Raw genomic sequence first — 12,498 nt, 5'->3', positions numbered from 1 at the left:
AGCAGCCGTGAATGAAAAAAGCATAAGTATTCTCTATGGGTTTTACCAAACCCTCAGTGAAAGCTCTTTACCACATTTTGCTCTGTTTGTCACCTCCTGGGCTGGGGAGCCCTTTCAGGGGAGATGCTGAAGTGCTGGCAGGACTCACTGGCTAAGCAAAAAGGGCTCTGTAAGACCTTGAATCAGTATTTTAATTTGTTCCAAGACGTCTTGATCTTTTCTTCACACTTGAATCTTATTTTAACCCCCCTTATCTTACTTACTCCTGTGATTGCCAGTTTAACTGCCCTATTTTTAAATCTGGGTTATTAATTAAAAGTGATTCCTCCTTGGAGCTCAGATGTCCATCAAGTCTGTGAGTGCACTTGAATAGAAGATTTTTGTGTGCTTTGTTATCACCAAGAGCCAAAGCAACACTGTGAACTCCTGAATATCCCTGCCAGCAGCAAAGAATTGGCAACAGGGACAAAAATCCTTGAGCTGTGCAAGAGTCCAACTGCCCAGTGCTGGCTTTTATCACATGCTGGACAAGGATCACGTGGAGAGGCGGGGAGGCAGCGCTGCAGAGCCCAGGTGGCACCGTGGTGCTGGATCAGGGAGCTCCTGCCCATGGCATCTGTGACCCAGCAGCAGATCCAGCAGGTAAGGAGCTGCTCTGCAGGGAGGGAGCGTGCCCAGAGTGCAGGCAGTGTGTGAGACAGAGTCACTGCTGGCTAACCTGGCAGCAGGTCTAGCCAAAATCTGCTTTACAAACACTTTATATTCTCCTCAGCTTCTATTATGTTAATTTTAGTGCATGATTGTCGTGGCTACAGACTCTTCTGGGGGCAGCTTGTCCCACAGAGCTCTTGGAGGGATTTCTCCTGTGCCCCTTCTGTCTGTGTTGCTCAGATCTCATCCCTGAACTCGAAATCTTCCTGGCAAAGGATAATCTCCAGGGTATTCTATATAAAGAAACAGAGTTCTCTGCCAGCAGAGTTCATTTTGTATTGTGTAGTGAACTGTGAGAAATCACCCAGGGATTTTTTTTTTCCTTAGAGAGAACAAAGCTTTCTAGCTTGTAAAGGAATCTCATTCTAATTTGGCACAGAGGCATGACTGCCCTGTTTGTGTTAGTTCAGGGCTTGGTAGTTTAACAGCTGCTGGTTACAGGCATTAGATAAGATATCCTTGAGCCACAAAAGGCTCCTCTAGTGATGAGATCTTCTCTGTTTTGTGGAGACTGAGAGATTGAAATAGATTGTTCTTAACTGTTTGGAATTTCAGCCTCTTAATTAATCGTTTGCAAGAGAAACCCCTACTGAAATTAAAAATTAAGAACATGCTGCCTGGCAGCAGAGCTGGAGCTGGGATGCTTTTCATCCTCTAAAAAGCCAGAACTGCTTTCCCTTGCTTTGTGCTGCTTCCCCCGAGGACTCTGGGGAAGAGCATTCACCCCATCTCTTCCAGTTCCACAAGGATGGTTTCCTTGTCCTGGAGCAGTTTTTCAGCGCAGAGGAGTGTGACAGCATGAGGAGGCAGATCCAGAGGATCGTGGAGGAGATGGAGGTGCCCCCTCACTGCCGCACCGCCTTCTCCACCCGGGAGGAGGAGCAGCTCCGGGAGCAGGTACCGACACGGGCTGGGAACAGGCAAATTGCTGATTGTTCACTCTGGGGGAGCATGACTCTTCTAAATGCACATAACACCGGGAGAGGAATTTGCTCTCCAGCTTTCTGCAAATGTTTGCAGGGGTCTTATCAAGAGTCTTATCAATGTGAGGCTCTGCTGTGCTTTCAACCCCCAGTAGCCACAAGCAGCTCTCACCGATCACTTTGTACACATTTAGCAGACAGAAAACTGGGTATTTTCCAGGCAGCTAGCAAAAGAAAAGTGAGGGTAACCTCTCAAAGACATGCAGTTTTGTGGAAAGCCTTTTTATGAGTGATTTTTCACTGTGTTTTGTTTATGCTGCACCTTGGTGGGAAAAAGATGCAGGTGAGTGTTAATGCTTTGATTGAAAGTTAATTTGTGTTTTTACAAGGATGCTGTCTTTATTGGGCTCTTATCCCTGCAGGGCAGCTCGGATTATTTCCTAACCAGTGGAGACAAGATTAGATTCTTCTTTGAGAAAGGTGTTTTGGATGAGAAAGGTAAGCCCTGCAATGAGTTGGCTACACAGAGGAGATGGAAAAACTATGAGAGATCAGGGGCTAGTTTCCAGCTCAAGGAATGATTCCTGCTTTTCAGACAATGTTAAATTATGGTTTTGTTTTGTAGGTAACTTTCTAATTCCAAAGGAGAAGTCCGTCAGCAAGATTGGCCATGGTATGTTTAAAGGATGAGTTTGGAGAGGGATGGACAGAAGAGATGTGGTTTTCAGAAATTAGGATTTTTCCAGACCTACTCACTGTACATAACTGTCTCTGCAGTTCTCTCCATGCTGCCCCTTGCTCTCTGCTCTCAGAGGACTGGACCTTCTGTTCCAGTCCTTTTCAAAAACCCCTTCTCAGAGGTTTTTCAGTGATGAATAGCTCAGAGTCACTGACATGAGAAAGTTTGGACTTTAGCCCTTGGCTCTTTTATGTAACAGATTTGCTCTAAAAATTTACCACCTGAGACTGGTGACATTCAGTACAGACCAAACTCTCTCCTATGACCTGTGCCATGCTGGGTTGCTGATATTGAAGCTGTCCTCCCTCCTGTGGTATCACCAACACCTTTTCCACCTTTTCTTTACCCTTACTGGTCTTTTTGACCTATTTATTCTCTCCCAGTTCCTGGATTAGCATTTTGGTCCCTTTTGTTTTCCAGCAATACATGGAAAATGAGAGCAGGATTTCCTGTGCCTGCAAACGTGAACTTTGCTCAGAGTAAACTTCACTGTAGTTGGCAATTCAGTGCTAAGAGTTCTTTTTCTTCAGTTTTCTCAGAAAAACCCTCTCCTCTTCCCAGTACTGCCATTCTGTCACACTTCAGCTTTTCCTCAGGGGAAGTGAAAACAACTGTAGGTTCCTGCTGACCCAGCAACTTCACAATTCAAAAACCTACTGTAGTATTATTTTCTGTTATTACTCATTTTGGTCAAGTGTCATCCCTTGCCTGAGAGCAGCTCCTGCTGGACCTGAGCATGTGTCCTCATGGCAAATCTGATCAGGATGAGCTGGAGGCACAGCTCTGAGTCTTGGCTTTGTGGATTTGTCAGAGCTGGGTTGTACAAGAGTCTGCACAAACACTCTGCCCTGCTGGCTGGGGCTCTCTGAAGGGCACCAAAGATGAGCTCTTGTTCCTTTTTGCAGTACTTCACTTTTCTGGTAGGTCTTAAGAGGTGTGTTTTTAACTGAAGAATTCACCCATATGCCTCAGGGTCATGTGTAATGGTTGTCACTTGTGTAACATTATATTGAATCACATAATATTCCTTTTTGTTCACTCTGTTGTACACTGGCTTTTATGTGTGTGCAGTTTGTGGCCAGGGAATGATTATATTTATGGTCTTTAATGATGATTGTACAACCTGTAAGTGTCCTATCACCTTAGGTGTGATAAATCACATTTATCCATCTTGGGAGGGATCAAAGTTGCTGGCTGCAATTTATCCTCCTGGGCTGTGGTGTCTGCAGCTCCTCACTGAGAGCTGTTCCCTTCTCTTTCTGAAATCTTGTCTGAGCTTTTTCTTTCCCCTTAGCTCTACATGCTTATGATCCTGTCTTCAAGCAAATCACCCACTCCCCCAAGGTGCAGGTGAGCTGTTATTGCTTCCTAGAATGGCCTTGGGGAAAAAAAAATAAATTGCAGAGTAGTAATTTTTGTTTTCTACACTCCCAGGGTGAGTAATTTTGTCAGTGAAAGGAAGTTTAAATATCTTCAAAGAATAATGCTAAATAGTGTGCAGAGAACATAAATCTTGGAAAATTTTCTTGCAGGAACTGGGAAGAAAACTAGGCCTTGAGAGACCAGTAGTTGTGCAGAGCATGTATATCTTCAAGGTACAGTAATTCAAGTTGTCTTGTCACTCAGGAAATAAGACTCTGTTAAGTGGGAAGCTGTGAAATTCTTCACACATCACTTTTTTTTTTTCTTTGCAGCAACCTGGCATTGGTGGTGAAGGTGAGATTTGTGTTATCTCTATATCACACTGCAGATAATGCTCCTTTAGGAAAGGAATATTATCAGGGAAAAGGCTCAGAATCAGACTTAAACCTGTGGGTTTGGCAGTCCAAACCTTCTTAAAATAATCTTTGAAATCCACATTTTTTCTGAAAAGTTTCTACATCATATGCAGCTTGAACAAAGAGCTGTTTTTACATTTGCAGCAGGCTAAAAGGTGGGATTTTAATGTAAGATGTAATGTGTATGATAGGTGGGTGGGCAGGGGAGCGCTCTGAGTCAGGAGATGCAACCCTGAAGTCCTTCTAGAGGAACTGAATCCCATTAAAGATTCCAATGAGAGTCTCTTCTTGCAGTGACACCACACCAGGATGCCACATTCCTGCACACTGAGCCCCTGGGCAGGATCCTGGGGTTCTGGATTGCCCTGGAAGATGCCACACAGGAGAATGGCTGCTTGTGGTTCATCCCTGGCTCTCACACCAGTAAGAGCATGTGCCTGACCACTGCTGGTCACCAGCACAGTTCTGCTTTTCCCCTCTTTTAGAGCACACAGGGCAGCTTTGAACTTCTGCTCACCTAAACATTCACGCAGTGAGTGTAATCATAATGCTCTTCAGATTTTAAGCTACTCATTCCTCAAATCCTGGAGTCAGCTGTACTCAAATCATGGTTTATGATCCTATAGAAAGCACAAATGGACCAAAGGTTGGTTTTGCATAAGTGTGTGACTATTTGTGGTCCTAAGGGTCTGTTGCAATGCACAGAAGGGGCCAAAAAGGCAAACAAAAGGCAGTTGTTTTCTCTGTTTCTGCCACAAAAAAAAATCCTAAATCCTAAAAAGGAAAATCCTGAATCTCTAATTAATGAAAAAGACCCTACCCAAATTACTAAGGAAAGTGTGAATACAGCAATAATAAAGTTCCTATCATTGCCAAGAGAAATCACTGATATCGTTCCTTTGCTGTGCAGAATGTAGCCAGGTGTTTCATTTTTGTGTGTGTGTGTGTGTGTTTGCCTTTTCTGTGGATTTGCAGATGGGATTAGCAGGAGGATGGTCCGTGCAGCTTCAGGTGCCTCAACATGTGTGGAGTTTGTAGGCTCAGAGCCAGCCTATGATGACAAACAGTTCATACCTCTGCCCATAAGAAAAGGTACAAACAGCCCCAAATTCACAGCTCAACAAAACACAGGGGAGCTAAAATCGTATTTTAATCATATTCCCTCCCACTGGAAAGCCAGAGTTCATTTTTTGGAAAACAGCAGTCCAGGTGATTGTTCCCCACAGGTGGGCTCATCCTCATCCATGGGGAGGTTGTCCATAAGAGTGAACTCAACAGCTCCGAGTCCTCTCGCCACGTGTTCACCTTCCACGTGATGGAAGCCAAGGGCACCACCTGGAGCAAGGAGAACTGGTAAGGCTGTGATCCTCACCAGTGGCTGAGGAAACTGAAGCCTTTCCAGTGCAATAGTTGGGTAACTGTTGGGGGTCTTGTCTGTACAGTTTGTGCCTCAGCTGGTGTTGATTTCGTACCTGCAGAACTGGAATAGCCTCTGAAGTTTTGCTTTTTCCTCTTCTTTACTCCCTAGGCTCCAGCCAACTCCTGAACTGCCTTTTCCATCACTCTACACTTGAAGTTAGTGACTGGCTTGTGGAGTGAATAGCTGATCAATATTCCTGATTGTTCATTCATGGTCTCTTTAAAAGCAACCTTCACTAGATCAGCTCTCAATGTAAATTTATCCTCCTCCTCTAAACCAGGACCATTGTCACAGCCCAAAACTGCACAGACAAAAGCTTCTACTGCAGCAGGAGCCCTGCCAGTGTGAGAGTGGTCACCCAGTTCTTTTGGTAAGAAAACACTTTCAGTCTTGAGAACAAACCAGTTAAGACCATTGCACCTTGACTGGGGCCACTTACAAGTATTTCCCCTTGCAGATACTCAGTATTTTCTTGTGTTTAAGAGCTTAAGTGCATTTCTTGGCTGGTTGACTCCAGCAATGCAGGTGAACATGTTGTGGGGAGAAGTTTGATTTTCAGCCCTAGTTATGTCTTATTGTTGGAATAACATTGATTTAAAACAATTTTGTTGTGGGTGAAATGAAGCAAGAGGTCTGCTTTTTATAGTCAGTCTTCTAAATACTCCTGGCAGACAATAGCTGAATGTTTTATCTCTGAGTGTGATTAAAAATACAACAATTTTTAAAGATTCATGTTGAAATGATGGAAACAAAGAACCTCAATCAAACTCATTACACTTAAATAAAAAGATAGAAATTCCTCTTTTCATCTCCATCATCTTTTCTTTGAGGAAGACCCAGTGTCTCCTTCTTCCAACAGATGGGAACAGTGCTAAATTGTCTGGTGAGCAGCTGGAATTCTCAGTATGCACAAGAATAACTTCTATCCCCAAAACCTCACCAAAGCCAAACCAACTTATAGCAAGGAATGTTTGGAAATGCAAGCTACATCCCAGTCTGTACCTGAGCTGAGCAGAAGCTGTGTAGGTGTGATTTCACCAGCACTGGTGCAGTGGTAACCTTGAGCCAGGAGCCCAGTGTCACCAGTGCAGGAATTATATCAGAGAAACCCTAAGGCTGCTGAGGTGGTAGAGTGAACCCAAATCTTACTGACTCATCCCTTTCAAAAAGAAATTGGGGAGCTGGGTCATGGCAACAGCAGGAACACTGAATGCAAAGTTTCTGCATTCAGAACTACCTTTCCTACAGTTTGTTTGAAAGTTGGAAGCAGGGTGGAAGGAAAGTAAATTTCTCTACCTCTGGTGCAATTTATGACATCAGTGGTGAAGGCTGTGGCTCGTGACAGAAGCAACTCAAGTTTTGTCTGTGTCTTTCCATGAGAGGAGTTAATAATTCAGAATTCTGCTGAGGAGGGATAATTTGTCCTGACTTGCAGTGTGCAAAACCATCTACTTCAAGTGCATAAATAAAATAAAAAAAATCTGGATTGATTGGCAGGATTTCCTGTTAAATGTAAAGGAAACAGCCCCAGCAGTTACTGAGTTGGGTTTCCTACAGAGTATCTGACAACTTACTGTGTTAGTAACCAGCTCTGGCACCCTCAGGAAAAGCAGCACCAAATCCCAGGAGCCCTTCCCAGGCAGGAGGATGAATTGGGCAATGCTGCTTCTCAGCTATTCCAGTCCTGGCTTGTTGCAGGGACAGAGAATGTTGGATTCTGGAGCCAATTCTGCTGACTCAGGGACTGGTTTCACTCCTCTCCTGGTCTTAGGCTCCTTCCCAACGTCCCAGAGCTACAGGCAGTGTTGTGAAAGGTACCTTGGACTTCCCCCAGACTGTTCCCAAAAGTGAATTAAAAAAGGGTCAGAAGTGAACTTCATGATGCAAACTAGAAGCCTGGAATGACAAACTCCTGCTTGGACACATCCCTGGAGACAAGAAGGACACTTGGGTTTTGTTCTAGTGGACACAGGGCAAACCAGTGAGAAGAGAATGTTGATACAGAAGGGTTTCATACATAGAAATTAAGTGGGGTGTTTTTTGGCCACAAAATAGTAGCCATAATTCTAATTAAATGGATGGAATTCAGTAGCTTTAGTCAATTTGTTGACAGAAGTATTTTATACATTATTTGATTAAACATCTGGCAGAAAAAATAGGAAAGTAGGAAAGTGTAATAGTAGAAAATTTTATTGACTTCAACAGATTTTCTGCTTTCAGGATTAAGGTGTAATTAGTTTTAGCTGTGACTTTGCTTAATTTCCCCCCTCCCCCCATATTCATTCCTAATTAGTTTGGAGATTAAATCTTGAGAAAGATAAAACATTTTTCTTGCTGAAGGAAACTTCAGGGCTAAAGATTCACTGTTCTTATTAGTGTGGTCTGGAATGAGCAGTGTCTGACATCCCCAAACCTTCACCCTGGATAACTCAGCTGTAGCAGGTGCTGCTTTTGGAGTTGTGTTTGTGCATCATGGTGTGATTTTGGCTCTTGCTGATTAGGACTGGACACTTGTGCCTGGTTCCTGTGCCCCCCTTGTTATCAAACATGCTTTACATCATGCTTATACAGAAATGAGAGTTCACACATCGAACACAAGACTCAGGACTCAGTACAGAAAACAAGGTACAGTACAGAGGTAGCAACATCAGAGAGACCTGCTTGTTTATTTTGTCCTCTAATTGACTTACCTCTTCTTCCTCTGCTTCCCTTGGGTACCCAGAAGAAACTTAAACTAGATTATTAAACACAAGTGCTGTTTTTATCGATCATATTTGTTGCTGTTAGGACATAAATCTGTCTATTTTCCATGGGTAAAAACGAGACTAAATCAAAACCTTTATTTTAAATAAGTCTTTTTCATTTCTGTTGTCAGCAATTTTCTCTGCTGTACCAAAACATCATCTTTGAGCTTCCATTAAAGTGCATTTCTAGTACCTTTCTCTAGGAAGGGAGAAAACTCTGCCTGGAAGTGCTTCTATGCCATGAGCATGATCTGGAGGTAGAGAGGCAACAGCAGATTATCAATCTGAGTAGTGTAAGCTTCCAAAAGAGAAACCAAACTCACAGATGCCAGAATCCAGGCATAGCTGGAGTTCAGATTCACGCTGCTGTCAAAGATCAGAATGAGAGCCACAGCAATGATCTGGGCAAAAATAGCTGTCATTGTCCCTTCAAAGGTCTTCTTTGTTCCTGGCCATTTGATTTCCCCCATTGTACTGCCAAAAACAGAGGCAATGGTGTCTCCTACCCCCACTGCCAACACCCCAGAGTAGGGGACCAGCGCTCCTGCCCCAGGCAAAGTGCCTTTAGGAGCACAAGATCTGGGAAACAACCACACTGGGAGGGACATGCCAAGGAGGAGATAAATATGAGTCAAGATTAGAGGTCCACTGTCTCTTTCATCCAAGAAGAGAGAGAGCAAATGCCTCAGGGTTTGTCCAAAAGGTTTGATCCTGAAGTACCGCACGTACTCTAAGAAGACAAACACTGCCAGACACAGCACTGCAGCAACGTAGAGGAGCTGGCGGTCATAAATGAGGCCAGGAACATAAGTGGCTACAACAATGAAGTGGAAATATTTCCTGGTTATGGTTGAGGCCTGGTGTTTTTTAGATTCAGATGATCTCTTGGCGTTCTGGTAGAAAACCACCCCACACGCTGAGGCAGCCAAGCAAGTCCAATACACAAGGAGGTAAAGTCTTGTCTGTGTCTGAAACAGAAACTGGAGCAGCCAGAACAAAGGGTTCCTCTGGATCAGTCGGTACAGCCAAGGCATGATGACCCCCAAGCCTAACACTGCTGTCATCATGTGGAAAAACATGGAGGAGATCCACGTGCCCGAATCCATGAAAGTGAAGAGCACAGTGAAAAAAAGACCCAGAAGAACAACTCCAACAACTGCTACCAGGAGGAAGAAGTCAATGGGATCCCCTCTGCCCTCAACTACATTCAGTGAGCGTTTAATGAGCTGATTGAGAACAAAACTCACACCTCCAAGAACCAGCAGCGCTTCCCCAGGAGTGAAACACCGAGGCAACAAATACAGCAAGATCATACTGAGGTAGACAAAAATGAGCAGCACTTCCAGAACCTCTATCACCTCTGAGACAGTCAAGGAATGTTTCATGGTGTAGATAATGACGCTGCCAGCAACACCAGTCAGGATGCAGGTGTTGGTTGGCACGGGTTTGGTGATGCCCACCGCCAGGACGGACAGGAAGAGCGCCAGCAGCATTCCCGTGGAGGCCACCACGACGCCGAAGCGCTCGAAGTACACGATGCCGGCGGCCCTGCACCTCTCCTTCATCACCACCCCCAGCAGGGGGATGACCATGCTGGCGGGCAGGAGGCCGCTGTTGGCCGCCCCTCGGAACTGGAACACGGCTCCTCCCTGCTGCAGCAGCCGGTCCCACTTGAACTGGGCATAGAAGGCCTGCAGGGCCAGGGCCAGGGCGCACCACGAGAAGCGGTCCCAGACCACGGCGTGCACCGACAGCACCACCCCGAACACCAGCAGGGACTCCACCAAAACTGCCTTGTCCTGCATGGTGCCAGCCCAGCCTGCCTCAAGCTTGCAGAATCTCAGCAGGCCCGGTGTGCTCAGCTGTCCATTAGGAAGAATTCCTTAGGAAGAATCCCCTTCTGTGCTACTGCAATTGCTATGAAAAAAAACAACAAATAAGTAATTAAAGCAACTACTTGGACAGCTGAAGTGTTTGCACAGCTGTCACAGACATATTTTATGAAAAATCCTTTTGCTAGGATCCTTTTTGTCCTGAGAAGCTGAGAGGCCTCAGAAACGAAATTATATAATATATTATTATATAATATAATATATAATTATTATATATTATAATTATATTATTATATAAATATATAAATATATTATATAAATATATTAATAAAATAAATATATAATATACTATACTATACTATAATATACCATAATATAATATAATATAAAAAAGTTATAACATTATTACAATTATAGTATTATAGAAATAAATATATTATATAAATATATTAATAAATATAATAAATATATAATATACTATAATATACTATAAGATACTATACTATACTATAATATAATATAATATATATTATATGACATTATAATGTCATAATTATATTTATATATTTTATACAATTTATATCATAATTATATAATTATATTTAATCATAGATATTCTATAACATATTAGATGCTATATATTATATCATATATAATATTACAATTACATTTATATAATTTTAATATAATCTATATATAATGATATAATTATATATAATAATATCTATTATAATTATTTTATGATATTATAATATATTATTATATAATAATTATCTGTCACTGTGGAATACAACAGGCACATCTTTGATTGGTCTCATGTGGTTGTTTTTAATCACAGTCCAGCTGTCTTGGACTCTCTGGTCAGTCACAAGATTTTATTATCATTCCATTCCTTTCTATTCCTTGCTAGCTTTCTGATGAAATCCTTCCTTCTATTCTTTCAGCAGAGTTTTAGTATATAATATATATCATAAAATAATAAATCAGCCTTCTGAAACAGGGAGTCAAGATTCTTGTCTCTGCCCTCATCCTGGGACCCCTGCAAACACCACCACACACAGCTGTTTGGTTCTTAAAGTCAATTTAAACTGATAGTTGTGTGCCAATTGCTAATGTCAAAACATAGATGATAAAAAAAACAAAAATGAGGTGAGTGAATCATGCACTTCATCTTCTCTGAGTGAAGGCTCACAGCTCACTGACAAAGTTACAGCAATATTACTGAGGAACTATCACAGTTTGTACTGTCAAACATCCTTAGACTGTGTGTCTGCAGTGTTTAGATATTTATGACTTTGTACTGAAAACTTAATTATTGATAGATTGCTTTTTGGCATCCTTATTCATAGAGCCTGAAATACTTGATTGCCAAACAGCTTCATTACATGCACTGTTGCTACACAGCTCCTTCAGGCCAAATGTAATCTTTTGTCATTGCAATTCATTTTTAAACAGGAGAAGAATTAATCATACAGTCAATAAAACAGAACTGGTCTGGGCAATATCTACCTCCAACTCCCTGCTGTTTCTGAGAACTGGGGAGGGGGAAGCCTAAGGCTTATTTGAGAAGAAGCAGAGTAAATGCCGCCTGCCAAGCAAGGACCGAGTCCTCCTACTCAGTCTGGCCACCTTATGATTGCCCCGCAGCTCCGGTATCAATGGCACGGACACGTCCCTGCCAGGCTGGCAGAATTTCACCCTGCCTGAGGCGGTGCTGCAGCAGCTCTGAGTGTTTACACCTGACAATCTGCAACGCGATGTATTTCACTGCTGAGTTACTTCGTTTTCTTGTGCCTGCCGCAATTCCCTCCTCCGCACCTCCTTTTGGGTAACGTGGGGCTCCTCGGCCCCGCCGCTCTCAGCAGCGAACGGGACCCGCACCGAGCGTTTGCTGCCCGGCTCGGGCTCCGCATCCCGGCTGCTCAGGGCAGAGAAGCTTCCCACTGACGTGCTGCCGAACATCCGGTAGCCCTCCCCTCGCTGCAGCCCTGCCTGCTCCCTCTCCAGCCCAAGCTCCCGCAGCGCTGTGGGCGCCCCTCAACCCGCGGGCTGCCCGCGCCTTGTCCTTCTACGCTGCTCGCCGCCGCCTCCTGTCCCCCTCAGCCGCGACACCCACAGCCCAGCCTCCGCTACTGGGAGCGCCATCCGCCGCGGGCGGTGCCGGAGGCGCTCCCGGGTGATTCCCGGTTCCAGCGCGAAGCTGCGGCCCCGCCCCGGAGCCCAACGCGCACCCACCTCGCAGGGCGCCGCCATCTTGCCGCGCCGCCTGTCACATGACCCAGCTGTGAGGGCGTGTCAGGGGCGTGGCCTGTGCGGCACCACGTGACACCGGCGTGGTGGAGGGAGCCGGC

At 44.2% G+C, this 12,498-nt stretch overlaps 2 protein-coding genes across 2 annotated transcripts; one reads left to right on the top strand and one right to left on the bottom strand.

The window, feature by feature from the left end:
• The first annotated feature begins 553 nt into the window (after positions 1-553).
• On the top strand, positions 554-6,670 carry PHYHD1 (phytanoyl-CoA dioxygenase domain containing 1). Its single transcript, XM_054284226.1, has 11 exons — positions 554-642; positions 1,450-1,608; positions 2,057-2,132; positions 2,260-2,307; positions 3,668-3,723; positions 3,906-3,968; positions 4,068-4,089; positions 4,446-4,574; positions 5,127-5,243; positions 5,378-5,504; positions 5,680-6,670. The coding sequence occupies exons 1-11, from the start codon at positions 610-612 to the stop codon at positions 5,723-5,725; spliced, it is 876 nt and encodes a 291-aa protein (XP_054140201.1). The 5' UTR covers positions 554-609; the 3' UTR covers positions 5,726-6,670.
• A 1,410-nt stretch (positions 6,671-8,080) lies between these two features.
• Positions 8,081-12,416, bottom strand: DOLK (dolichol kinase). The gene is made up of 2 exons (XM_054284225.1): positions 12,383-12,416; positions 8,081-10,232 (listed from the first exon to the last, which is right to left on the bottom strand). The coding sequence occupies exon 2, from the start codon at positions 10,118-10,120 to the stop codon at positions 8,549-8,551; it is 1,572 nt and encodes a 523-aa protein (XP_054140200.1). The 5' UTR covers positions 10,121-10,232; positions 12,383-12,416; the 3' UTR covers positions 8,081-8,548.
• Positions 12,417-12,498: the final 82 nt, after the last annotated feature.

Source organism: Melozone crissalis, unplaced genomic scaffold (assembly GCF_028551555.1).
Source record: "Melozone crissalis strain CALT ecotype California unplaced genomic scaffold, PUWL_Pcris_2 ptg000041l_1, whole genome shotgun sequence".
NCBI classification, from domain to species: domain Eukaryota; kingdom Metazoa; phylum Chordata; class Aves; order Passeriformes; family Passerellidae; genus Melozone; species Melozone crissalis.
Note: the sequence above shows the minus strand (reverse complement) of the source record. Positions and strands in the feature narration are given on the sequence as shown.

Coding starts and splice junctions, on each gene's coding strand:
- DOLK (XM_054284225.1), bottom strand. CDS start 10,120: ATGCAGGACAAGGCAGTTTTGGTGGAGTCCCTGCTGGTGTTCGGGGTG.
- PHYHD1 (XM_054284226.1), top strand. CDS start 610: ATGGCATCTGTGACCCAGCAGCAGATCCAGCAG. Junction 3,969..4,067: donor AGAGCATGTATATCTTCAAG/GTACAGTAATTC, acceptor TTTTCTTTGCAG/CAACCTGGCATTGGTGGTGA. Junction 4,090..4,445: donor ACCTGGCATTGGTGGTGAAG/GTGAGATTTGTG, acceptor CTCTTCTTGCAG/TGACACCACACCAGGATGCC.